General features: G+C 36.8%; 2 protein-coding genes across 6 annotated transcripts; one reads left to right on the forward strand and one right to left on the reverse strand.

Annotated features, from left to right (window-relative positions):
- Positions 1–1,624: 1,624 nt before the first annotated feature.
- On the reverse strand, positions 1,625–21,600 carry RPAP3 (RNA polymerase II associated protein 3). 3 transcript variants are annotated; one of them, XM_080552931.1, is made up of 17 exons: positions 21,481–21,600; positions 19,299–19,457; positions 18,392–18,532; positions 17,814–17,936; positions 15,489–15,616; positions 14,765–14,886; positions 14,321–14,391; positions 13,273–13,404; positions 11,899–12,026; positions 10,395–10,516; positions 9,878–9,948; positions 9,626–9,748; positions 7,534–7,742; positions 5,329–5,524; positions 4,600–4,697; positions 3,279–3,379; positions 1,625–2,143 (listed from the first exon to the last, which is right to left on the reverse strand). In XM_080552931.1, the coding sequence occupies exons 2-17, from the start codon at positions 19,449–19,451 to the stop codon at positions 2,052–2,054; spliced, it is 2,010 nt and encodes a 669-aa protein (XP_080409057.1). In that variant the 5' UTR covers positions 19,452–19,457; positions 21,481–21,600; the 3' UTR covers positions 1,625–2,051. The 3 variants fall into 3 exon arrangements, with proteins under 3 accessions (XP_080409057.1, XP_080409056.1, XP_080409058.1); XM_080552930.1 differs by having other exon boundaries at positions 7,534–7,745; XM_080552932.1 differs by having other exon boundaries at positions 7,534–7,745; positions 20,638–21,499.
- Positions 21,545–27,388, forward strand: ATP23 (ATP23 metallopeptidase and ATP synthase assembly factor homolog; the record flags this gene model as incomplete). Of its 3 annotated transcripts, none has more annotated exons than XM_080553227.1 (6): positions 21,545–21,866; positions 22,234–22,306; positions 22,412–22,493; positions 22,787–22,924; positions 24,351–24,434; positions 27,003–27,388. In XM_080553227.1, the coding sequence occupies 6 exons, from the start codon at positions 21,545–21,547 to the stop codon at positions 27,204–27,206; spliced, it is 903 nt and encodes a 300-aa protein (XP_080409353.1). In that variant the 3' UTR covers positions 27,207–27,388. The 3 variants fall into 3 exon arrangements, with proteins under 3 accessions (XP_080409353.1, XP_080409351.1, XP_080409352.1); XM_080553225.1 differs by having other exon boundaries at positions 22,261–22,306; XM_080553226.1 differs by having other exon boundaries at positions 21,727–21,866; positions 22,208–22,306.
- Between the last annotated feature and the right edge of the window lie 83 nt (positions 27,389–27,471).

Below are 27,471 nucleotides of genomic sequence, written 5' to 3' on the forward strand. Positions count from 1 at the left end.
AAGGTAAATCTTGGTGGCCTAAATTCAGTAGTGGCATGAACCAGGTCCACCCATCCACCCCAACAAATTCTACATGTGTGAACAGCTTCCTTTCAACCAGCCTTCTTCTTCCTCATGTACAAATCCTGAAGATGAAACTATATAAAAGTAGGAGTGGGACCAGAAACCAAACGTTGCAGTTTGTTTTCATTAAAAGCACAGCAGACTGGATGAGGTAGAGTTAAGCGACTCCTGACCTACAGTTTTCATATCTTTCTGTTATCATCTTGCTTTTACTGATCTGCATTTGAATCACCTGTTTTTCTCCAACAGCCTTTAAGCAGCAGCTTCTGAGAACATACCAAATGCTCTGAGTATAACCTAGTCAGGTATACAACTGTGTTCTTGGGTCACTGAACAGATTACACAACAAAAATAACAGTCCATTAGAGGCTATTTTATATCTACAAAGGTGTATAAAATTACTTTGGTAACTACTTTTTTTAAAAAAACACATCTATTAGCTACAGAAGTATCTCTGATACATTATCAAAAGTGATTTACAACAGGGAGTGGGGGGGGGGGGGGAAGCCAGTTATCTAGTAACTTGGGACACACCTAGTAATAACAGTTCACGTGGTAGGTAAGCTGCAAACAGCATTATATAAAGGCTCATTCATTTCCCTAACAACACTGGCTGTTGTCCTAGTGCTAATTCTGTTCCAGGGCTAATTCAGAGCTACATTAGGAATCTACTGCTCTATTCATGTCAGCTACTTCGAGCCAGCCTGAGAATGTAGCTCAGTTATGTTTCTTCCCTGGATTATATCTGAAACGTTACACAGCTGTGAATGTTTTAAAATTAGTTTTCTAACACCAACTACACAGCATGTAATATTCATACCTTCTCCCATTGATCCCTCTTTGAAGTTTGAACTCTCTTTTTAATGCTATGTTTAATTATTCCTCTGGAAAAGACCACAACTATACCAAACAAAAGCAGTAATGTCAGAAGGCTTCCACAGGCAGAGAAGTATTAGGAAAGCACAAGGTTTGAATGAAAATAAGCTGACAGAATGTATCAACAGGATGAAAAATACTGGTCAAGTCTACAACACAGACCAATTTTTGGCAGCCATTACTTGAATAATACAATTATGTCTTAAAGTGTATTTATAAGTGCTGTTACTTCCTTCTTCTGGTCATGTGAACAGTTTATTACGCATTTGCCTGATGCTATTTCATATCTAAGAAAATGATGTGATTTCATGCCTTTGTCTTCTTTATACTGGAAAGATATTCTGCTCAGCTTTCTGACACTTCTTAAGAACTGTACGTGGATAGGAAAAAAAGACCCTAAAAATAAATTTGGTAAGATTATTGTAAAAGTACTCTCCAAAGACAAAAGTGTTTTTCTCTATACTTTTTAATTTCATAGTATTTGACTTTCTTCTATTCTGCAGTTACAGTTGAGGTTTACAGGAATATCTCAGCTGTTAATGCTTTTGGATAAGCTGAAGTAAAGGAATTCTGGAATTTTTTGTTCATTGTAACTCAGGTTCTCTGCATATTATGCGTTATGGCGTGGTCTGTCTTGGAGAAGAGTGATTTAGGCACTGGAGTTAAAAAACTGACATATTTGGTATTTTCAACTCAAAGTTTAGTTTATTTTCTAAAAAAAAAGAAAGAAAGAACAAAACATGCAAGTTTGTAATATACACCGTTTGATTCTTACCAAAAAAAGATGTTTATAAATATACTTTTTCTTTCTAATAGAGATCTCCATCTGTAGTCGTAATCCTGAATGCCAATCCATCCAATTGTTTTTTTAGGCAAACTGATTCCACTGAAGTATGTAGATCTGTATTGTCTCAGGTGCTGGAAAGCAAACATGCCAGCAGAACCCGGTCATTCTTTCTCCAGCTACTTGCCATTCGGTGAATCAAGTTTAAGAATTTCATCACTTATACCAAAGCAACAGAACTCCAGTCCTTATAGGCCTCTTCAGCTGATTTCCAAATGACACAAGTGTGGAAACAGAGCAATTTACATGCGTAATGTCAGTGAACTCACTAAGAGAAAATGCCATACTTCTTCTCCAATTCTTCAACCTGAGTATCTTTCAATCCCATGTGTTTCACATGACTGAACAATACCTGTGTAACTATAAAAGAAAATCCCAACAGAAACCATTATTTTTGCAATTAACAGTCAGAATGTAAATTAGTCCAACTCTTTCCTCTGTAAGGGTTTTCAGCGTTGTACAGCTGAAATATGAGCAAGCTTTTAGAATTACTCAGAGGATAAAGAAAAGTAGCAAAGTGAAGCCCTCTGTTTTGATGCTCCTGAATTGCCTAACAACATTTCCTTAAATGTATATACAATACTGACAACGTAAACAGACAGATTTTATTTTGTTTACTATCTTGGCACTACACCATTAAATGCGGGAGATAAAAGTTAATGCCAGATGGCAGATAAAACTTACATCAGGTTATGGTGTGAAGGCAATTCCTGAGTGGAACTGACTTGCACTTCAGTAAGTCAAACAAGTAATTTTATTTTAAGGAGATTCACATAACAAAATTTTCAAATTATAATGGTTATTAGTGAAACTCAGTTGTAGATTTACTCTCTAACATTACTTGTTCCTAAAGAAAAGTTTAGCTCGTGAGTGTCTCACTGTTACATAGTCTGTCCGGTGTAGTAAATCAAGAAATGTTTGACATGAAAACCACAGTTTTATAAACCTGGAATTCAAGCCAGTGTCAGCCTGGATTGCAAACTAATCTAAGTGACGCCTCAAGAACAGGGCAGAGGCAAACAGGATCAGAGGTTTAGAAACACTTGCCTTCTTTTTGCCAACACTAAAATCATAATTGCTGAAATGGTCATAGTTGTGAAAATGCTGAAGTGGTCATAGCTGTGAAAACTGTAATTGGTATACCTTGACCTGAGATATAAGCCTTCATACAAATTCATAAATTTGTAGCATTGCCAGCTACAAGCTGAAATGGTAATGAGAAGTTATTTTATCAGAATAAAAATGTGGTGGTATTACTGACAAAACCAGAAGGATTTAGCTGTATTTTTTCAAGTTTTTATAAATGATCAAAAGATTAAGAAAAATAACATTTTCATATTGGCTTCTAAAGCAATCAAAAATCATTGAAATAGACAAGTAACTAATCTTAAATTATTATTTTAGGGAATAAACAAGAGTAGCACTCTTTTGCACCTTTCTTGCAAAATACAGTATCAACAAACCAAGTTTTAGAAGATGGTACTGAACTACTTACTTTTTTTCTCTGAGCCTGACATAAACATTACTGCCATATCAAATCTTTTTAATTCAGATAGCCTCTGGAGGACTTCAAGGATGAGTGATGGCTCCTCTTTCCTGGAGAAGATTATTAGAAACATAAAAATAACTACTGTTGATTAGAAAGATTCAATAGCTGCAAGCAATATTAAAGACTTCAGGAAATGAAAGGACCAATGGAACTCCTTTCCCATTCTCATCTTTCTTGTTCATTCTTCCACTGACTTAGCAGAGAACCAAAAATACAAATATTTATCCAAGCATCCTTTTAATACAGATCAAGAGCAGAGAAGTACAAAAAATGGACTGATGCAAAATGATTGCTGTTAATGTACAGAATAGCTATTAAATGATTTAATGCTTTCACCTTGCCATAACAAGCACCTCATTACAGCTACTAACGTTTTTATCTGTATAGGCCAAAATCCCAGATTTTGTTCATTTTACATTCTTCTGGACAAGAGGCAGTAGTAAGCAGGCACCATCTTTACTACAAATACTAATAACTAGAAGTGTTTTTCTTTCATAACTTTTTCTGTCACCCTCCAGAACAAACGTCTTTTACCTTACTGCAAACAATTTAAGCTTCCTAGCCTTTGTAAGTCATACCACAAATATAGGACCATACCTCCTCACACAAATGATGTGTATTTACAGAAACTGAGAAAAAGCCTAGCATTCATTTACATTTACCTTTCTCCATAAAACAAGGACTTATCAGCATTTTGAATGCATGCTCACAGCGTAATCCATGTAAGTAACAAACTGCCTCCAACAGGTAAATGATCTTTAAGAATCAAATGGTAGCACAGATAGAAATTTCAGAACAAATTGTAGTAAACGTATAGGAGCTAGAAGCTCTAATATGAAAGCAGTGACAATCTACTGTAAAATTCTAGCAGATAGTTAAGAATTCAGAGTGTATCACAATAGGCATGGCATAGAAGAATTAAACCTCATGCATTTCTTAGCTTCAGGAACTTAATAATAGACAAAGTTAATATCGTGCAACCATATGTGATAATGGGACATACATAGTAACATGAACGAAAATTATTTAATTCTAACTAAATGTTACTAATACGTAACTAGGTCTAGGTAGAGGCTATTTATTTCCTCACTTTTCTGACTTTTCAAGATACGTTGAATTTCTTAATAAGGAAGAATTAAATCATTCCAAGTATTGTACCCTGACTCATGTAATGCTACATATTCTAAATAATTTTGTCAGCCTAAAGGTGAGGGGAAGGAGGGGAATAGCAACAAGCAACATACAACAAAAGAGGAGCTTAACTTACGTAATGTAGAAGTCATGTAGAATTTTCAGTATCTGGTTAAACAAGTCTGGATCTAAGGATTTCTGGAACAGTTTCGGATAAAACGAAGGCTCTATTTGCTTTGGGAGAATTAAGAAAGGTATTTTATTTAGGCAAAAAAATACATTTGAGTCATAAGGATTATAAATAAATATTTAGGATGTCTTGGGCAATACTGGAAGTGCATGAAAACAAAGACAAATTACTGTTTATGACTTCTGTCTGGTTTTAATTTTTTCTTGAGAAGATTATTGTTACATTCTTTTAAAAAAGAATTCTAAACAATTTTTGGCAATATATACGTGTATATATATACACACACACACATCAGCAGAAGCAGATATTAAGTAGATTGATGTGTTTCAAGTATTTTTTCAATTTAAAGAGAAGAATTTTGATATGTCTGATTACCCTAGAAGCATTCACTTGAAAAAAATAGTATTTCACTTTGCTACTGACATATTCACGTGTTTACAGACTTAGGGCCTATGCTTAAAAGAAGACAGATTATAGAGGGACTCTACTCTACATGAGGTAAGTGAAAAGTCAGACACAAGAGGAGAACTATTCAGATGCAGATCACACTACTTATAATTATGTGAAGGCAATTAAAGAAAGGGAGTATTTCACACTGCTAAGACAATCTAACATAGCTACCCTTTTCACCTAAGTTGCTATCAAAGCACTGTCAGACAATACTACATTTCATACCTTCAGGTACAAATACAGTTTTTCTGGGCAGTCTTTCAGCTTCCTGAAATCAGATTCAAGCTGGAAAGAGTTTGCAGGAATGGCAGGGACTGGAGAAGCAGATCTATATGATGTTTTGATTTCTTTTTCTGCCTGCTTGTTCATAGTGAAAGATGGATGCAACACTGAAGAAATTCCTTTCACACTAGCAGGAAGCCTGCAGAGAGATTTCAAAATATGTAATCTAGAAAACATTTAAGGAAATCTTGCACTGAGACCTAACAGGAGACCTTTCAAATCCTAAAAGATCTAAAATACCATCAAAATTTTACACATTAATGTATTTTAGTTTAACCAAGTATCTAAAGAAACAAACAACAAAAAAAAAATCAAAAAATAATGCAGCATACAAAAGATACTTGATTAATCCTTTCTGAAAAACTATAAGTACTTATAAATACACTCAGCAGTTCTCTCTTCCTGGGAATAAAGAGAGAACTTTCTGCATTTTATGGTACAGATTTCTACCATATGCAGCTACAAAAAATACTACATTTTCTGCAATTTTATAATGCAAAACAATAACCGCATGTCCTGGGTTTGGCTGGGATGGAGTCAATTTTCCTCACAGTAGTTTGTATGATGCTAAAACACATTTAGGTTGAAAATTACGTTGATAACACCCTGAAGTTTTAGTTGTTGCTGATCAGTAACTGCAGAGTCAAGAACATTTCTGCATCTCATGCTAACCTGACAGTGAGAAGGCATAAGGAGATGGGAAGGGACACAACCAGAACAGCTAACCCAAATGGGCGGCATTCTCAGCAATAAAACTGGGGGGCCCTGGCCAAGGAGGCAGACATTGCTTGGGTACTGTCTGGGCACTGGTCAGCTGATGGTTAGCATCACTTGTGTTTTTATATTTTGATTTATTTTCTTCTGTCTTACTAAACTGTCTTTATCTCAACTTACAAGTTTTACCTTTCAATTTTCTTCCCCATCCCATGGAGGGGGACAAGCAGCTGAGTGGCGCTTAGCTGCCTGACAGGTTCATAGAATGGTTTGGGTTGGAAGAAACCTTAAAGACCATTCAGTTCCAACCCTGCTGCCATAGGCAGGGATGCCACCCACTAGATCAGGTTGCCCAAAGCCCCAGCCAGCCTGGCCTTGAACACCTCCAGAGATGGGACATCCACAGCTTCTCTAGGCAGCCTGTTTCAGTGCCTCGCCACCCTCTGAGTGACGAATTTCCTCCAAGCCTCTAACCTAAATCTCCCCTCTTTTACTTTAAAACAATTTCCCCTTGTTCTGTCATTATCCGACTGAGCTGAAGGTTCATCTGAGGTTAAACCACAGTCCCATGGCAAGTGAGCAAACTGTTTCAATTTCAATACTGGTTACAGTGGAGCTATTTTTGTCCTATTGTCCTAATTTGTCAGTTAAGTCCATTTATTTTTTCAGAAATTATAAAATGACTAAGAAATTTACTTTTTTCTTCAACACCTCATAGTAAATCCATCTGACTGAGCTGAAAAAGGAAAGAGGAAACGGTCCTCACAAAGTCTTCAATTAGGATTCCATAAAAGGTATCAACTATTAACACAATGAGATTAACAATGGTGCATACAGGCCTTTCCTAAGCAGAAAGCAAGTAGAGTTGTGACACTTAGTTGGAGAAAGCTGGGCTAGCTGCTTCTATACTTCAGCCAGACTTGAGTTTATCCAGCTAACATAGTGGAACTCAGGAACCCTGAGCAAACCTAAAGTTATCAGCTATCTGCTCAGGAGAGTTGTGACACTCTTGTGACACTGTTGTGACAGAGTTGTGACCTGTTCCTTTTCTCTCACATAACTGGCGTCCAAAGAATGTTTGAATTCTGCTTAAGAATCTACTCTAAAATATTAAAATACAAGCCACAGAAAGGAAAGATACAGTGCACAAGGAAGAGAACATGGCATATGGGAAAATATTACAAGTTTCTTCCTCTCTGAAATCTAAGAGCAACTACGAGTTTTCCATATGACACTAATAAACCATACTTGTTTCTACCACTACTTGATCAAAGAGACAGACGTGTAAGAACTGCATGTTTCTTTGCACATTTTTTTTAATTCAAATTCCCCAAATTATGTTATATATCTCATCGCATGTAGAAATTTGAGAATGAAGATTATATTTCAACTACATATACCTTTCTAAAAGAGGATCAGAATTTTTATACTTACTTTAATGGTGATGTATCAGTGATTTCTTCTATTTTCAATTGCTTTGCTTTTGGAATGTCCATTGTAGTTAAGTGATCATCCTGATCCAGATTCTCTGTTGCTTCAATACTTGTCAGATTTGTACAGTTATTAAGGAAAGAAGTAGTGCTGGGGAAATCGCTATTTGGCACATCGTCATCAACTTCTTCAATGGGTATTGTTCGCAAAGGCTTCTAAACAGAACACAAACCTGATGTCATGCATGTAAGCCTTTGTTTCAGTGTAAATATACACTGTATTGGCACTAGATAAACTGCTGTTTATAATTAAACAATCATAACCAGTTTCATGTTTGTTGTAACACACAGAAGATGCTTTCAGTAAAGACAAATGGCAAAAAAAGGAAACTTCATGACATTCTATGGGAAGTCTTATATGATCATTTGCCCAATTTGTCATAAACCAGCGTACCCCTACAGTATCTCAGAATCTGTATTCTGTTTTTCCAGTAAACAAAAAAGAAAAATTTTTGAGGGTTTTCCCCCCATCTAAAAAGCTTGAGTGGGCAAGGGTACCATATATTTTGACCAATGACCTGATCAAGCTTTGTAATTTAGCTAAACAAAGAAGTACCCATAAACATATGCCTTATCTCTCAACTTCATATTTTGAGATGATAAATATTTGTAACTCAGGCCTCCTGGCTGACCAAGTTACATACAACACAAGGTAATTAATCCTACCACTGGAGAACATGCTGAGTAATTAAAATGCTTCAGCTTGTTTGTTTCATCTCTGCATGATCACCATTATTTCTGATCATCACCTACCACCACCTTCCTAGGTCTTATGAGGCACCAGTTAGTGGAACTTTGGAATTCTTTGCTGAACATGAATAGAATCTAAGTTGCTCTACGAATATCGATGCAAATATACATGGTTAAACTAAACATATTCAACAATTTAAACTTTTAGAGATGGCAGATTTCTCTGCCCAGCTCTAACATAATCCCTCTGCAAGTCTTCAAAACAATTTGCAAACTGCTTTAAATTATGCCCCAAAAGCCCTGTATGGTTGGTACGAACAGACAATATATGGTTTGCTTTGACAATATGCCATCTCATCATTGTGCTAAGAGTGCCTACTGGATATGAGGCACAGTTACAGTTCTCCCTTGGGCAGTACAAAGAACACAGATACTTAATCTGTACTTGTTCTACCTTTACAGAATTACACAAAAAAAGCCACGTAGTATCTCAACTTAGCAGCCAAACTGAAAACTGAACATAATCAGTTGTCTTATTTCAGCTACTTCACAATAAATTAATTTAGGTTTTTAAAGATAGTAATAGTATATGTATTTAATATAGTATCTGGTTATAGAAAGCATATAATACTTTAAAGAAAGGTATCAAAATAATCACATATTTCCTACTAAAACTAGCCACACATTTTGAACACACTTTGTATTTACACAAGAATGCATACTCTGTATCATCATATTTTATCATATGTAACCCATCAGTGGTTATAGTCAGAATGATAATTCAGACTTTAAAAATGTTGCTTCTTGAAAAAAAATAATCCAGCTATTTCCCAGCATACATGGATGAAACTGTATGCTCGAAGCTATTGCAGTAGCCCTGAGTGATACCAACATATGAAATAGGTATGCACAACATGCCTTGTTACTACAGTAGTTGCTATAGGAACTGGAAACAGCTGATAAAAGAAAGGGGACAGTTACCCAGAGCTTTCTCAAGTCTGCAGTCAAACATGAGAGACTGACCTGTCACCCATTTACTCTCAACTATAATGTTAGGACTCAGGAGAGGGTTGTGGAGTTGCCTCCTCATTTCATACTATTGATATATACATATACTATGTTTCCTGTATAGCACTGTTTACACTATGGATACTGTTGAACACACACAGAAACGCAGAAGTTACATTCTTGAAAAAATATCACAAAAGTAAATCTCTGAACTTTTGATATTTCCACATGCAGGATATATCTATCAGAAGATGCAAGAAGCGGATTGTAACTTAAACTCTACTTTTTCCATCATTATAGATAGCAGTTCACAAAGTTTTTTTAAAAAAAAAACTCACTGTTGATTTCAGGAGTAATGGATCATCAATGAGTTTCACTATATTCTTTATTTCTGCTTCTTTTATCAATACTGCAGGATATTCTTTATATTCTTGAGCTAATTGTTCTTTCTCAGCTAATTCCTGGAAAAAAAAAAAAGTAATTTTCCTAGAAAGACTGTAAGTTTCAGAAATAATTGCTAAAATGTACATAATAAAGAATGAAAAAACTATTACTGTAGGTTTACATAAAAAAATCATTGGTGTACATACATTTCTTATTTTAGTGAGTTCATTTATTGCTTGTTTATTTCCAGGTTCCAGCTTCAGAACAGCTTCAAAATCTGAATGAAAGACAACATATGGAAAATGTACGCATTTCAAGTTACAAATTGAAATTTGTGAATTCAATTTTTCCAATGGCAAATCTTTATACCTCCATCTGTTTTCATAGCTATAAAATAATTAAAGACAGGTAAGTCATCCTAATATCTATCCTAATCTAGTTTTAAATTAATTTTTCAAGCTATTACTATTAAGTAGCAATTGTTGTAATTTCACACAAACCTGTCTTGCTATCACATGAATATCAATATAAAAGGTTTTATACATATTCAATGAAAAACAAAGCCCATTTATCTTAACTTTTGCACTGAAACCTCAGTTAGTTAGCACATTATTTAATTGCTATTTGAAGATTAAAAACAAAAATCAGGACCTCCTTTTACGTATCTACTTATTTTCTACTTACATCCTTCTACCCATCACACATACTAATTCAGAGTCATACCTTGCATAGCTTCTGTTAGCTTTCCAAGAGCAACTCTTGCAGCCCCTCTTCTGGCAAAAGCTTTAGAATAGGAGGCATCTAACAGCAGAGCTTGTGTACAGTCGTTTTCTGCCTCTTCATATCTCAGCAAAAGAATAATACAAAATTAATAATCTGTTTCAAAATAAGTAGTTTCAACTTAAAAGGCAAATCTACACAAAAGTTAAAATATGAAGACCTTAATTACCTATATACAAATAAATATCTACCACTGAGCCAAAACATAGAATAAAAAATATAAAATAAAAGTGAGCATATGATTTCTGATATCATTAAGAACAAGTCAGCATATTCTTGTATTAAGGTCATTTGCTTTCACTGTAAGATCAAATTTCGTCATTCCAGTTATGTTTGATCATGACTCTACTGTGTGCATATTAAAGTATTTTCGTTCATTCCTCTTCTCTCCTCCTTCAATCTATCATTAAATTTACAGAAACAGTACTTTTTGCAGCTCTCACAAACCTATAAAATTGATGAGAATACCAATGAGCTTTTCTTGCATTTCATGTTTGGGTCCTCTTTGAAGTGTAAACAACACACCGATTTATCTCACACTCTCAGTTTTCTTTGTGGCCATTCAAGTACAGTATCACTTCCTCTGACTCTCTGACATTACTCGCATTATGGTATCCTCTATGGCTTCAACAGAAATAGTACCCATGCAGCCTACTTTATAATTGCATAATTTGAGATCAGTGCATTGTCTGTACATGGTCAGCCACAACACATTAGAAAATGTGACTGATAAAACGTTCAGCTCTCTGCTTCTCATGCTATCATCAATTTAAAAGGTTTGACTCGTTGTTGGTATGGGAGTTCAAAACAAAAAAAAAAAGCAAAATTCAAAGACTACAAAAATGGTCATATGGAATTTTGCTCATTTGGTAGAAAGTATGCATTTCCTACTGGTTACTGGACTATGTGAGAAAAGTTTAATGAAAATTAAAGAAATTACATGTACACATCATTAGAGAAATATTTTTATAGATGACTTCTTTTAGAAGCGAAAGCTCCTACCCAATCCTTTTCAATTTAGTAGTTGCAATCTACTTTTTCATACTGGGCAACACTTCAGTAGCTGACTGTTTTTAAAATCAAAAAAGACAAAGGGGTAGGTCCTTTGAAAGAGGTAAATATGTAGAATTTTACACGTGAAAGAATGAAAAGTCAAACTTCAAAAAAAATTCACTTAGGTTTCACTATAATTTCAAACTGATGTTCTTTTATTCTCTCAGAACTTCTTTCCTATGAAATACGTTGTAAGATCCCACATATTTGGTTGGTTTTAACTCCCATATTGTATGATTTATTCTATACTGAATCCTAGAAAAAATTAGAACAAGTGACTAATGAAACTTGGGTGAAAACCCACTGGATCATCCTTCCTCCTAGTTCAGAACCAGATAGAGAATTTCTTATATTAGAAATAAAGAAACAGTATAGTACATGCAATCCTACTTACTTTTGAATCTTGAGATAGGCCATGGCTCTGTTTGCTGGCAGAAGTGCATTGGTGCCATCTGCTGCTATACCACGTGTATAACATTCTATTGCTGCCTCATACTTCCCTTCTTTGAAATAACCATTACCCTGTTATATTTAGGTTAGGAAAAAAGGTAACGTTGAGAAAGACGTAGTGCAATTAGCTGTTTTTACTTTTTAGTAGACAAGGGCACAATATCAAGAAGATGGATCACAAAGAACACACATTTCAAGATAGGTATTTATGACTTTTTTTTGTATCTTAGCTTTTTGGAGGCAGACCACAAAAATCTCTTAATTTTTCTCCAGTACTTCAAGGATTTAAAAAAAAAAATGCTATCTGTACAGTTTAAGGTGATTGGTAGGAAAAGAATGAAAGGATAGATTAAGTAGGCAAAAGGAACACAAAGGTGCCACAGCAAAGAAATTTTAGACTAGTACAGTGTGTTGTTGACAGCAGAGTTGAATGACTGTGGTCCTGTTCCTGGCAACACTGATCCTGTTGAGTCCAAATTGCAGCCTTTGTTTTGTTTTTTTTTTTTTTGCCAATGAGGAAAGTAGTAGCAGAGAAGATGACAAAACTATATTATTTCTTTACTCTTGATGTGCACTATAAGCCACACTGTACCCAAAGTTAATAGCTCTGTAGCCAAAACTAATAGCATTTTATTACTGTGGCCCCTTTTTGTTCCTTTTACCTACCTAATGTATCCTTTCATTCTTTTCATACTAACCTCTTACAACCAGTAAAGGAAAACTGATAAAAAGTCAGAAGTTAAGTAGGTAAGAGAATAGTAAGAAAATTATAGTTTAGTAGGTAAAGTTATTTCTTAATTGCAGTGGTGGGGAAGGACAGAAATCAACAAGTCAACTATGAGTCCAGATAATATACCCAGAAATAATGTTATTTGTCATTGTTGCCTGTACTCCTTAAAGTTCTTCTTATAACTATGTTTCACCATGTCATCAGTGGTTTGAAAAAAATAGTCTACAACCCTAGTTGGACAAGAGTCAAGATGCACATAATACTGGACAAATGGGCTATTTGTAAAATATAGTTCTGGTTTTATCTTATCATATATGTGAGATGTACCAATTATCATGTACAAATCAGGCTCTAAAAGCAACCTTGTATAATTATTCCCCCGGAAGATTCCAAACAGAACTGAACCCTGCTCCCCCTGCCCACCACCACCAATAGAGCTTGAAACAGCAATTAAGGGTATATCAAGCACACACTATTTATGATGTTCAGGACAGAATCAAGTTTAATCTGAGCTTTTTGCATAGCTAACAGCACAAGACAATGCTCTAGCTTGCTAGTTCTCCTCTTCCATTGGAAGTTGCAACTTACGAGATCTTTTTCTGTAACAGCCTTTTGCTTGAGCTGCTCGTCTTCAATGCACCTCTTCTCTTTGTCTGTTAATTCTGGTTTAACTGCATTTTCAGACTCCTTCTGTCCTGAGCTTTCTTTTGATGATAGAGCCTGCAAAGATGTTGTTTCTCAGTAGGTATTTCCCTCACACATTTTCAGAACAGAAGTTACAATAAATTCTAAACTTTTAAGAAGTAAAAATCTGCCAAGCATTTTAACAGAAATGTTCCTACCGTAAGCTGAACACAAATTGAAGAGATCATTCTAAGCTGTTCTCAAGAACATATTTCTGTGAGGGACTGCGAGTCAGAATATTACTTGGGAAATAGAAAATATGTAATTTTTGCAGCACAGTGTAAAATGATCCATGAAAACTGTCTATATAATCCTGATTCACAGATTCTTCAGTTACTTTCAGTTTCTTCAATTATCAAAGACTTGGGGTCTTCATTTGAAAATAAGCTTTATCAAGCATTTTCAAAGCTACAGTTGAAGAGGTAATGCTAGATACTCTTACATTTTAGTAAGGTCATAATAATAAGCATTCTTTCCCTGTCATGAAAAAGGTCAGACTTGCAGCAGAGTTTCTGTTCTGCTAGGCTTAAACTGACTTTCTGGTCTGGCATAGCACAGCAAGCAGTGGAACCACAAGCAGGCTAGTAGTTTCGCTTTACTCTGCTACCAAGAGAATATATCAGTTTTCTCAGATGTACTGCTACCTTGTACCAAAATACTAGATGTGACAAAAAAAAAAAATTAACACAAGAAATTGAAAAAACACTTGATGGAAGAAGATAAAGCCAGAGAGGCTGGTGTACACATCCAGTCATAACCTGCCAACCCACCATTACACTGATGTATGCATACTCTCCAAAACTAGAAGACATTAAATTACAGATTTTGACTTCAGAGAATTTCAAGTGCCAGAAAAAGCCTATGAGATTGTGTTGAATTCAGTTCTTGTTATAAGTTGATACAAACTAAACAGGATGTATTAATTTATGTTGGGGCTTATCAACCTTATTACCTGATTAATTTTCTTCAGTTCATTTTTTGCTTCAAAGTTGTTTGCATCCAACTCTAAAACTTTTTCGTAATCTATGAGAAGATCAGAAAACAACGTTTTAGGTATGAATTACAGGCCTGTAACCGCAGTATAAAATAAGAGCATTCTTTTGGAGATAACCCTTTTCTGTAGTTACCTGAAAATCATGATATTACAAACAACACATTACTCTACGATATTTAATACTAAATTATTCTTTAACTATGGACACCTAGGGTAATCATTTAGGCTTGCTGCTTGAATTTCACCTTCACAGAAGAATATGCAATATGGTATTTCATTATTTTTGTTTACAGAATATGAAAATTAAATTCCTATGCCAAATACACCAATCACACAAGCTTTAGGCAAGCCCACAGGTAAACAGTGTGAACGTTTTTTAAGGAATGATTAAAGACAACCCACCTTCTTTAGCACCTTGAAGATTTTTCAAAGCAAAGCGAGCAGCCCCTCTTCTGGAATAAGCCTTTATGTAATTTTTATCTAAAGCAAGTGCTAAATTACAATCAGATTCTGCAACAGAAAACCTATTAAAAAAAAGAGTGAGTTAGTTTGAACACATCTAGAAAACAAAAGCCAAAACCTCAGCAAGTTACTCTAAAACTTTATAGGTCCTTCCTAAAGTGAAAATTTTTCAGGCTTCACAAGGGGTATAGGAACAAGTGTTTAAACAACTCTTGATTCAGAACACATGAGGAAAGGAAAGGAAAACAGATGTCAGCAATCTCTACTGCAACAAAAAGAATAACCAACTCCCCCATACCCTTTCTTCCCCCAAAAGAAATTAAAGCCTTAAAAACAGAGATCATAGAACCAGAAAGGCAAATTGGATTGTAAACTTCTCTTTTTCCTTTTTTTGAAGTCTTGTGCTGTAACACAGAAGGTGGCGAACTTCAAGCATGAAAGGACAGAACGAAAACAGATGACAGAGACTACCAGATTCCTTGTCACAGCAATTCCTATTATACTTTGAAACTGCAAAGCAAGTTTGAAACCAGCCTTACATAGACCTACATATTACAGTATGATACGTAAGATAATCAAAAGTTAAAAACACACACACATTAAGAAAACTGAAGGTAGCATGTCAAAGAAAAAAGTATTAAGGATTTAACAATACAGGTCTTACTTTTTCATCCTATAAAAAGCAGATGCTCTGTTTGTGGGCAATACTGGATTGTACGGATCGTAATGCATCCCTCTAGTGTAGCATTTTATAGCTTCATCAAAGTTTCCTTGTTTAAAGTAGTTGTTACCCTGTAAATAGGAATAAAATAGTAATTTTAACAAATTACTGTGTAGATACATTTTTGTTCTTTTTTAACCAAAAATCAGTAATCAAAGCTTGTATTTTAGAATGCTCAAATGTTTTTTTAACATCTCTCACAAATTACTGCTTTACTGTGAAACTTCTTGTAACTAAAATACTAAATAGTCTATCCTAAATATTTACCATCATTTATACAGTAAGTTGTTCTTATTATGCTAATTTTCAGTATCTGTAGGTCATTTCTACAAACATAGAAGCAGCACATACAAAGCTGCTTGAACTGCCACAGAAATTTACTGAAGTTCTTTTTTTTTTTTTCACATTTTAGAGATTAGATTTGGCATCCTCCCTTTCCTAGGTAAATAGTCTAATTTGCATCTCTTTTTGGACACAACTTTTATCTCAAATACCCTCATCTCCTTCACTGCTGCCAAAATGATAACAGTCACAGATATCTCAATTTCTCCTCTGTGTAGAATGAAGATTGTACATCTGGGAATTTCACAGCAGTAGGGAAAGTAGGCAGATGTCTTGCATGCAGACAATTTAAAAACAAAACAAAACCACTAAGAAATTCTACTGAAGAAGAGTATGGACTGGCAGATGGTATCAGATGGTTGTTTTTAAATACACTTTCTCAGAACCTCATAAATTTCTACATAACTATCTTAGACTATCTACCTCACACGTTGATGGAGCTCAGGTGATCTGATGCTCATTATTCATTCCACCTAGTATTATTACAATTCAGATTTCTCCTAGTTACTAACTATTTGGGGAAAGTCCTGAAAAGACTTCCACAACGGTATCAGGTCACAGATATGAAGCATTCAGCATGCAACAGGATTTAATAGAACCTTCTAATATTATATTGGGCTCCTAGCAGGCTCAAGACTGGGAGGAAGGAACTCTCATACAAATGAAACTCTTCGTAACACTAGAAACCAAAGCAGCATTAACACAGAACAAACAGGTAAAGCTTTCACTAGTCACACAACACCAAAGCATGTTTTTGTTATTTTCCTATGCCAACAAGGAGTGTTACTTGGTCATTTGGTACTGTTGGTACTGCTCCTGTTTGATTTTGGGGTATTCCTGTCTTAGATAAAGAGATATTTGCAAGAAAGCATCTAAAAGACACAAGGCAATAAATTATTACTTTCACTCTGAAGAGGAAATTATTAGGGCTGAAGTTATTATCCTGGCTTGACTACATGTCTCTGCTGCTTGAATCTGTCACGTAGGACAAAAACATGATGTGGGAACCTTAGGGAATTCGTTCGTTTTTCTTGCAAAGAAACACTGCTGAGTCCAAGATCTACTATGTGTCTGTAACAAGTTCCAACAGGCCCTTGATGATGAGCACGACATGCCTAATAAGCATCCTGTATACCAAGAAAACCTAAAGACCAGAATTTATTCAGTTTTCCTTCCAGAAATGCTATCAGAGGTGGCAAATTGTTTGCCACACATCTTAAATGTTGTCCAGATGACCAGCATATATTATTTCTTCCTCCCAGATTTGAACAATCACGATGAGAAGAGCTGTTTTGTATACTTATAATCTTGCCCAAAGGCAAAGTTTAATCAACATCTTGTTGAAAGCAACCAAAGAATTTGTACTTTTTATCCAAAGAAATCCTTGCTACGCCCATTAAAAAGGTGAATCATAAGATAGGTCTCATTGTATTTTATTTGCAAAATAGGGTACAACTTAACTGGTACCAACTTCCTATTACCAAGCCAGTGGAGACATATGAGTTTCTCCATCATTCAGAGAGACAGTGGCCTCACAAAGAGAGTTATCTTAAATTCTTGGGGATTTCACTTGGGGCATTTATACCTTGTGCTCCAGTAAGCATATTTGGTCCATACAGCAATTCTATAGAGCAGTCCAATTTTTTAATGAAGAAAAAAAAAATCCATCAATACATTGATCATTACAAGCATACATTAAGTAGAATGACAGCCTTTGCTGCAATCAGTGATGAGGAGAAACAGAGATGCAGTCAGAATTTTATATGTTGGAATAATGGTCAGGAACACAGACATTAAAAAAATCTGAAGAGTAGGCACATTCCAGCAGAACTCTTATCTCAGCAGACAATCTTTTAAAACAAATCACAGATGCTCCTACATCCAAGTTACTATTTTGTAGATAATAAACATTTATAATGCTATTACCTTTTCCTTCTCTGCAAGAGCCTTTTCTGCATCTATACGAATTCCGTCTTCTTCAGAGTCTGATTCTGGAGACACAGAATCATGAGTACTGTCATCTTTATCAAGTTCTTCCAGTATTTTATCCTGAAAACAGACAAAATAATTTATTATCTTCATTATAACTTAACAATACAAAATAAATCAAGTAAGACTAAGAAAATGAGTTGTCTGTTTAAAAACCTCTACTGCTCAAGTCCTCTTCATTCTGCATTCTAAATTTCACAAACAAGACTTTTATCTTCTAATACTGACAGCCACATTTAATCTTGTATTCTACAAGATTTATCACCTTTTAACAGGCCTATTGATAAAAGATTGCATTTGACTTTAAGTGAAAAGAAATCTGCTGGATGAAAACACAATCAATAGGAAGCTATAGTATTTATTTCTCATTATTCCACATTTTAAACAGTTAACCCCTTTTGGGGAAAAAGCTACTTTCTACGTTCATACAGTATCCAGCACAGTAAGTAAATCTGATTTCAAAACAGAAGCACCTAGGGAGAAAACTAAGTTAATAAGAAAATATCCTGACTCACCACATCAAGTTTTCCCCATGCTTCATAATCATAAGACTTGATTTTGTTTTTCTTGTTTTCCTCAGTGGTTGTCTTTGATGGGACTTTACTTTTGCTCTTCTTCTTTTTCTTGAAAGCCTTGTTTCGAATTGGTGGTAAATTCTAGATTGAAATAAGTAATTTATTACGAAACAGACACACAATATTCACTTGTGCTGAATATTCTACAGTATTTATTTCTAATAATATTTCTATAATATCTATAGATTTATATTTCTAAATATGAATGGAAATATATAGAAATATTTCTATTTCTATAATATCTATATCTGCTGCCTAGTTTAACTTTAGAAATCCATTAAGCAAGTTGTTCTCAGGAATTTCTGCAAAACCACTAAAGACAAGCATAAATCTTTCAATATATAGTACTAACAAGTATTATATACATGATATAAAGTTAAGTTTTAGAACACAACTTTCTGCAGAGTATCACTGAAAAAATAGCATTAATATATTAAAAGGCCACAATAAATAAATAACAGTGATGCTACAGATAGAAATATTCTCCTAGGTCTACCTGGAACTGATTAAACATTTATTGTCACCAAGCATTCATGACCTCCAGAAGCTACAACCCCAAAGCTCTGTTGGTGGAACAGTTTTGCAGTGGAATCCTTGATCTACTTCAGATAAGGAACAAGTCTGCTGGGATCGTACAATCTACCCAAATATTATAAGCTAACACATGTAATTTTGCTGAAGTTAACTGGATTCTCTGAAATAAGCCATCTGCAAAATGAGTATCTTTCTGTAGCTTGACTCTTCATTAGACATGGGGGGTGAGAAAGAACTGATCAAGAAGTTATTAAAAACACTATCATATAATGAATAGCTGAGTTAATAAAAATCTAAGTCCATCAATTTTTACCTCTTCTGGAACACCACTTTGTTTCCTTAATTCAGAATCAACTTCCTTAATATCCTTTTCCCAACTCTCCAGTTCTCTCATAAAATCCTGCAGCTCTTCGGCATTTTGCTTTATCTGCAGCTGTAGCTCCAGTGCTTTATTTGGTGCAGTCATTGTAACCTGCCAAATTTCAAGGAAAAAAACTTCCTAAAGAGAATTTGAAAGTACATACTGAAGGAAGCTAGCTCCTTCAAAATGAAGAAACCTGACTTACATGCAAGATGGGCTTCTAATATATTGCAGTAAAAACATTAGATAGCAAGAGACTATAAAGAAACACAAGTTAAATGTCTTGGGGGTGGGAGGGAAACAAAGAGAAGACATAATTTAGATAAAATATATCAGAACAAATAATAAGTCATGCTCTAATTTAGTGTACGTTATAGCACTTAACAAGTCAATGGAAGTCCTGAAGGCGATAATGGATAACTAAGATTATCAGTTTAAAGCAATTTCTGTAGTATTTCCCAGAAGACAGAATGAAGAAAACTTCACGTTAAGTCTCAACTACAGAGTAAGATATACAAAGCTTCTGACAAACCAACCCCCAAAGCAATTTCTGCATTTTTAGGACAAGAAAGAGTAAATGCATGAGGGTAATACATAATATAGATGAAGACTAATGAATGGTAACTCGGTATATTATTTAAATGTGCTCTTTCTACACACCCACAGCCCTTTAAGTCCTGAAAATATTGTTTAATAGCTTTTAATGCTTAGATGTCTTTGTGAATTTTGTCATCTTCATTTTCATTTCTTTAAGTGAAAGGCATTTTATTATCATAGATACGACAAATCATGAGTAACAAGTAACCTTAAAAAATCATTGGTTGTAGTTTAAAAAAAATGGACCAACAGCACACAGCAACAAAAAAAAAAAGTGGTAAGTGAAAGGATGAAGCAAACATACGTTGAAAACAACCACGATTCATTAGTTCATGATGAAACTACATACAAACTTTATCAAAAGCACTATGAATAGTTGCTAATAACTTCTTGACTGAAAGAGCTTCAGGATCCTTTGCAATCCTCACATGTAAACAGAAGCTATTTATGGAGATACTGCATGCAAAGTTATTGTGACAGAAAAAGGAATAAAGTTATTTTCATTTGTTTATATATATTCATATATACACATACACAACTGTGGAAGTCAATAACATAATAGCATGGAAATATAAGAATGTACGGGCCCAAGGTAATGACTTCTGCAACACAATGCACTGCCCATAATTATAGCTAGCAGTCTCATAAAAGATGCCTAAGACATACCACGTGGTTAGCAATGATTTAATGCTACCCGAACAGAAATAGTTTCCCATCCTCAGGAGTACGCAGCCGAACACATACGCTGATGCATCAGTTGTGCTGCTCACTAATACGCGCACAGATGGTAACACGCTTAGCCTTAGCAATATACTTGTCCTAATCTCTTCTGTTTATTTGGTCTATTTTAAACTGAGTGGAAAGAAACTTCAGATGATGCCAAAAACATGCGTTTTTGAATGTATTTTCAAGTATAACGGGTGTTTTAGCTTTTCCACCTACTGTTGCTGTGTACTGAACTGTCTCCACAGCACTCAGGCAGTTCTGGGGAACCCTACCACACCTGGCACGGGCACACCAGGCTCTGCGGGCAGCGCTACCTAGAGGAAGATGCTTTTTCTCCGTTACCAGTGACTAAAATAACATTCTTTCACATCTAAAAATCTAATGGTACGTTAAACCTTGCTATTTTCTGAGCTTCTGAAGGGTTTCAGACTAACGGATAACGTAAGGCCGGCACGGCTGAGGCTGGCAGGCCCTGAGGAGCCCACCTGCCCCAGCCCCTGCCCAAGCAGGGACACCCAGAGCAGGCTGCCCGGGGCCACGTCCAGGTGGGTTCTGAGGATCCCCCAGGAGGAGACCCCACGGCCTCTCTGGGCAGCCTGTGGCAGGGCTCAGGCACCTCCCGGCACAGCAGTGCTGCCTGGTGCCCAGGGGGAGCCTCCTGTGCTCCACATTATGCCCGGATTCTGAACCCCACCGCCCAGGGCCCCTCACTGACCCCCCCGCGGGCACCACTCGGCGGCAGGCACCGAGCGGCCGCCACCAAGGGGAGACCCCCGCCAGCCGCCCCCCCCCCGCCCCGACCGCGTCCCACCTGTGCCGCGCCGCGCCCCGCCTCTTTCGGCCGCCGTCGCCGCGCGGCCCTGCCTCCTCCCACGATGCACCGCGCGGGCACGCTGCCGGCCGGAGCCCGCCCCGCGGCGGCCCCGCAGCGGGAGGGGGAGGAGGAAGAGCAGGGGAGTGCGGCGCATGCGCCTTTACCCTGCCGCCGGGGACGGTGGCCGGGAAGGGGGGGGCGGGGGGCGGCCATGGCGGCAGAGGGGGGTGCTCCGCCGCCGGGCCGGGGGGAGGAGGAGGAGGATGACCTCGGGTACCGGCTCTTCCCGGACCGCAAGAAGAAGCCGCAGAGCTTCCTGGTGCGCAGCCTCTTCACCTTCCACAACCGCTGCCAGCTGATGCTGCGGATGAGCCTGGAGACGAGTAAGGGCCCTGAACGTGCCGCTGGTTGGGGGTAGACCGGAGGGAGCGGCCTCAGGTTGCGCCAGGGGGAGGTTCAGGCTGGGAACGAGGAGACATTTCTTGTCAGGAAGAGCAGTCAGGCGTTGGGACGGGCTGCCCAGGGAGGTGGTGGCGTCACCGTCCCTGGGGGTGTTCAAGGAAAGGCTGGACGTGGTGCTTGGGGACGTGGTTCAGTGGGTGACATTGGTGGTAGGGGGGTGGTTGGAGCATTTGTATCACGTTCAGGTTGAATACTAGCAAGCATGAGTTTGCATACATAGCGCTTCTTTCCTTTCCTGACTGTCACCATATTTTAATTATAGATGACTTTCAAAACTTTTCTCTAGAGAAATTGATTGCGGCAATGTTTTTCTAGATCCATATGCTCAACTGCTTCTTGCGGCTATGAAGCAATCTGGTTGGTATGTAAACTAATTCATCCTCTTTTGTGTAGTAACATCTGTATGACACGGAGTTAGCAGGTTTCCTCAACTTTCTCCCAAACTTTGTTCATTTGAACCTTTCAGCACTGTCTTCAATGACCGGCACTTTTCTTGCGAAAACTGCGATGGCTGTGTCAGTGGAGGTTTTGATTCTGCCACATCTCAGGTAGGCACCGAACCAGATACTGTCATCTTACAGAAGGCTACAGTTTTTTGAGTGTTCTGTTCCCAGATGAAAAAAAAAGAACTGGATTTATTCATGCTGATACCTGAGTTAGTCATGAAAATAAGATATGTGAAAGGTGTCCTATGGTATTGAACTGGCACTACTGGTACATTGAAGAATGGTGGGGCTGCTGATATTAAAAAACATTGATCTAAAGAGTCTAATTGCTGTAGGTGTTCTGCATTGGGTCTCTAAGAAACTTGGTGAAAAGACTACCTGTATCTCTTCTACAGATTGTTCTGTGTCAGAACAATATTCGCCAGCAATCCCATATGAACCGGGTGGTTGCGCATGAATTGATACACGCTTTTGATCACTGCCGTGCACATGTTGACTGGTTTAAAAACGTCAAACACTTAGCCTGTTCAGAGGTAAGTTAAAATGCTCCTAACATTGTCATTGAATTCATTGCTGCTGGTTATTAGGGATGCTTCATGTTTAATTAGGTATCCTGTTATACAAACTTCATTTGATTAATTCTCTTAATACGCTTTGTCCTTTCTGTCTGATCAACTTAAACAGTTTCAATCAGAGAACAAATATTTTGTTTTCACAAATAATAATGTCAGTGTCATACTAAGTAGAATGTGGTCCCTGTGCGTGGAAGCATAACAAGAAGTGGTTATTACCAAATGAGAATAGTTGGAGATTAGAACACATTCACATCTTAATTGAATATTTATAGTGTTCCTTTTCTCTCCTACAATCTGTTTGTTGAGTAGGTTTTTGTTTATACTTTTCTGTTAACAATAACCTCGTCTTCTCACATTTTTTTTGATTGTGATGTTGCTAATAATACTTTTAGTTATGACTCCATGTCCATTTCAGAGGATGTGGGGATATGCACGTTGAAAGGCCTCAGAAATTTGATGCATTAGGAGGTGAAATTAAACAGTGAACACAGGCTAGTAAGGATTTCTGTTATGTACACAACGTGTGTATTCATGTGCCTGTAGCTGATTTCTGATGTAATTCCTGTTGTTTGACCACAGAAAAGTTTTGCATTATGATTAATATTGTGAAACTACATTTCTGTCAGTGTGTGAATTAGATGGCTTAACTATACTTTTTAAAAATAAAATGATATAAAGGTGTTTTACAGAGTTGGTGTGTATTTTTTTGAGAACATATTTGATTCCAGGCTTAACATATGCCCTGGTTTCATCTATAAATAGGTTTTAAGAGGATTGACATGACAAGTTTGATACAGAACAGATCAGATTTCATAAAAATGTATTTTATTCATATTTGCTCTGGAAAAGTTTCACATCATCATGTATCGTCTTTATATTTTTTATAGATAAAAAGTTATCTCACTTTTTTAATTATTATGGTATCAGTAAAGCCGTTCTCTATAATTGCTGGATTACTGCTCTTCTGGGTATCGCAGGTGGTTCTCTTTGAAAAGTACCTGTGTTTCTTCCAGACTCTTGTATCAGTTTTTAATCTAGACGGTTTTAGGAGAATCTTTATTTGTATGTTTTTTTAATATTCCGTATATATAAGTATTATCTTTTCTGCTCCTTCATTTAAGCATTGAGAATATGTGAGCCTTTGGCCCTGTAGGCACCTACGGGCCTACAGGTTGAACAGTAACACTTCGTGTTCATTGGGGTTGAGTGGGTGGTTAAAAAGGGTATTATGTACGTAGTAAGTACAAGTGGAATGGGAATATTCTTTATCAGCAGCCAACAGAAAGATACTGAGAAAAAAAGTTATCTTTATTTATTTTTTTAACTTTGTATTTCCACATGTTTCTCTGATCTTGTATTTCATTGTGTTTTTTTCCCTCAATAGATTCGAGCTGCTAATCTCAGTGGAGACTGTACGCTGATGAATGAAATAGCCAGGTTTAAATTTGGATTGAAAGCACACCATCAGGTAAAGACCGTAGATATTAACGTCTACTGATTTGTTATGAGCCTTCTTTACATATTTGATCTCTGCCTTTTACGCTTTCTGCGATATTTTCATTGCAGAAAGAAGTAGATGTCTGAGAATCCATAATACTGTTGTACAACTTTTATCTGCCCTGCATTTCTCCCACTTCATTTTGTTCTGATGTTACTAAGCCCCACTGAGCTCTTGTTTGCTTTACGTCTCAATTTCCTCAAGGCCCCTCACCTTTTCTTTCTTATGTTCTTGTTCGGATGTGAACTAGGTCCAGTTTGTACATTTTGTTACTTTGCTGTTGAGGATGTTTGTCTTTTTCCCTACTGCCTCTTTCTTGGCTCCTCTCACTCAGTTTTTCTATGTGTATTTACCATTGCTGGATTCTTTCTTAAATCTCTCTACTAATGAGAAGAGAACAGAACTGCAGCTGCATGAAACATTGATTGCTGCTGAGTAATCTGCATCTTCCTCACATTGCTCTGACAGGAGTATATTCTTAATGGGGGGGGGAGGGGGGGGGGGCGTGGAAATGTGTAAGGAGCCTGATCTTGTCTGGTTTGGCCAGGAAACTGCATTGAGGTTCCTGTTCTGTCCTGCAGTTGTAGCAGCTGACTGAATACTTCACTGAAAAGCAGAAGCCTCCTAATATTGAATTTTCTGCATTATTTTTGCCTATTCCTCCTCCTTACTCCCACCTTCATATTTCCTTTACACTGTTAGCTCCTTCTGGTGTTTTATAGACTCAGGGTACAGGCCACTCCTGTAACTTTAGTCTATAATTTAATTTCATAATTTTCATAATCACTTATATCTGAAAAGTGTGTCTGTAATAGCATTCCTTCTGGATGGTTTTTGATATTTATTATCATCAGTTTGTTACTGTTCATCTCTTCCGTGTTCCCCAGCAATTCCGTTTTTGCAGAGCAGTAGTGTGACAGGACCATTGCTTGTGAATAAGCCATGGACCTGCTACTCAATCAACCTTTGCTTAATTAACCTTTAATGGTTCATAGTGTTTTTTTATTATTTTTTCTAAAGACCTTTATTATTTTTGTTGAAGTGAAATGCCAGAGTACTTAGTCATGTCCTATAGCATTACCACTGACAATGGATGGTCAATAAGAACCAAACAAAAACAGGGTTTGCGAGAAACGTAGCAAGAATACTCTAAGGCAGTAAAACTCCTAAGCGTTTGAAAACTGGATTACAAGCGGTCTAAATAGCCATTTGTCACCCAACACTACAGAGGACAGGCAGGTTGTTTTAGAGATCCTTGAAAGAATGACAACTGGCCATGGGGTTTTGGTTATAATTAGATATTATTTTTGCACTTTATTGTTGCATAATATGTTCGCAATCAGCATAGGTTATTATCTACAATTTCTGCTACTTAGTGTAGCTTACAGTTACATAGAATTTCTAGAATTCTTAGTTACACGGACTTGTCAGTCTCCTGGACCCTCTGCAGATCGGGTCAAATTCTGATTAATAAGCAGTGTACTAATTATAACCCAGACTCAGACTTGACCCAAAAGAACATGAGCCACTCACTCAATCCTCCAGGAAGATGACAGTGGAGGTACCAGAGGACTCACGGGTTTTGCTGTCCAGCAGCAGTGCTGGTCTGGCTTCCACTTAGTGCTCACTGTTGCATGATCTTGTAGACAGTTTCCTGTTCTGTGTGTCCCGGTTCCCAATGCTGCATGTGCTTGTGCAGTTACCTCATGTGTGTAACCACATGCTGACGACCCAGTACCTGGGTCTTAATAATGCTAATGGCCTTAATAACCCTGCGAATGGGTGCCCCCATACCTTGGCAGCAGAGAGGTGGGGAGAAAGGGGGAAGAGTGATTTGTGGCCAGCACACTTGCATATTGTGCATGTGTGCCTTACCGTTGGTTATGCCAACCATATTACCAGGTGTCAAGAACAGAGGGTACCAGTCACACCACGTGTATCTTGGAGGAGTTGCTTCTTTTTATCTGTAGTGAAGACTACAGGTTGAGCCCCAAATAATTGTTTTTGTTTATTCTAGAGCAGCAGTCAGCTTGTAGCTGGAGGTGCTAACGTTGTTTTTATCTTTTAGTAGACAAACTGCGTAAGCAAAAGTAGTCATAAAGAGAGGTATCAAAATAAAGACTATTAGAGGAGTCATTCCTTCATGTTTTACAGCATTTCAATTGGAAAAGTACTAACTGGGATTTATGTATGTTTCTTTTTGACATATTTTCTCTTGTGTGCAAGTCGAGTTGTACAAATATTTGGTACCCACAACAAATCTCAAGTTTTATTTTTTTTCCTGTTGAGAGGAATATCCTTTTCTTACCTGGAGGTTTATGTATTCAATGGAAAACTAAAACACATACTTAAAACAAATTTGAACAGAAATGTCTTTTAATGCTTATTGTAGATGTTATTTTACTCTTCTGTGACCCAAAATTATTGCACATGTAGTAGGAGTTGATACTTGACAAAATCTTTTTTAAAAGGGAAAAAAATGGGTTTATTCTATCTTTTTCAAATAACGACATTTTCTTTTTCTAATCCCCACTTTAGACTTGTGTACGAGACAGAGCAATTCGTTCCATTCTGGCTGTTCGAAAAGTTAGCAGAGAGACTGCGGAAAAAGCTGTGGATGAAGTATTTGATGCCTGCTTCAATGATCTGGAACCATTTGGAAGAATCCCGCACAGTAAAGCAGATGCAAGACGTGCTTATAAAGACTTTCTGAACAGAGATCGCTACAATGCTAATTTGTAGAGGAAAAAAATGTGAAAAACTATCTTAATAGCTGGTTGTTCTATAGTATCTGGAATTACAATCTACCCCCACAATGCTGGTGGAAAGGGGCAATTCTTTCAAATGCATCAGTTCATTTTGTAAACTTTTTCATGGAGCCAATTTCCATCGAGGTAAATGAAGTAAATGAACTTGACTAAAAACTGTGTTTCTTCACCTGTTATTCCAACAAGCTCGTTTATTACACCAAATGACTTAGCAGATAATGATCTGCACATTTCAATGC

Source organism: Anser brachyrhynchus (assembly GCF_964034855.1).
Source record: "Anser brachyrhynchus genome assembly, chromosome: 1".
NCBI classification, from domain to species: domain Eukaryota; kingdom Metazoa; phylum Chordata; class Aves; order Anseriformes; family Anatidae; genus Anser; species Anser brachyrhynchus.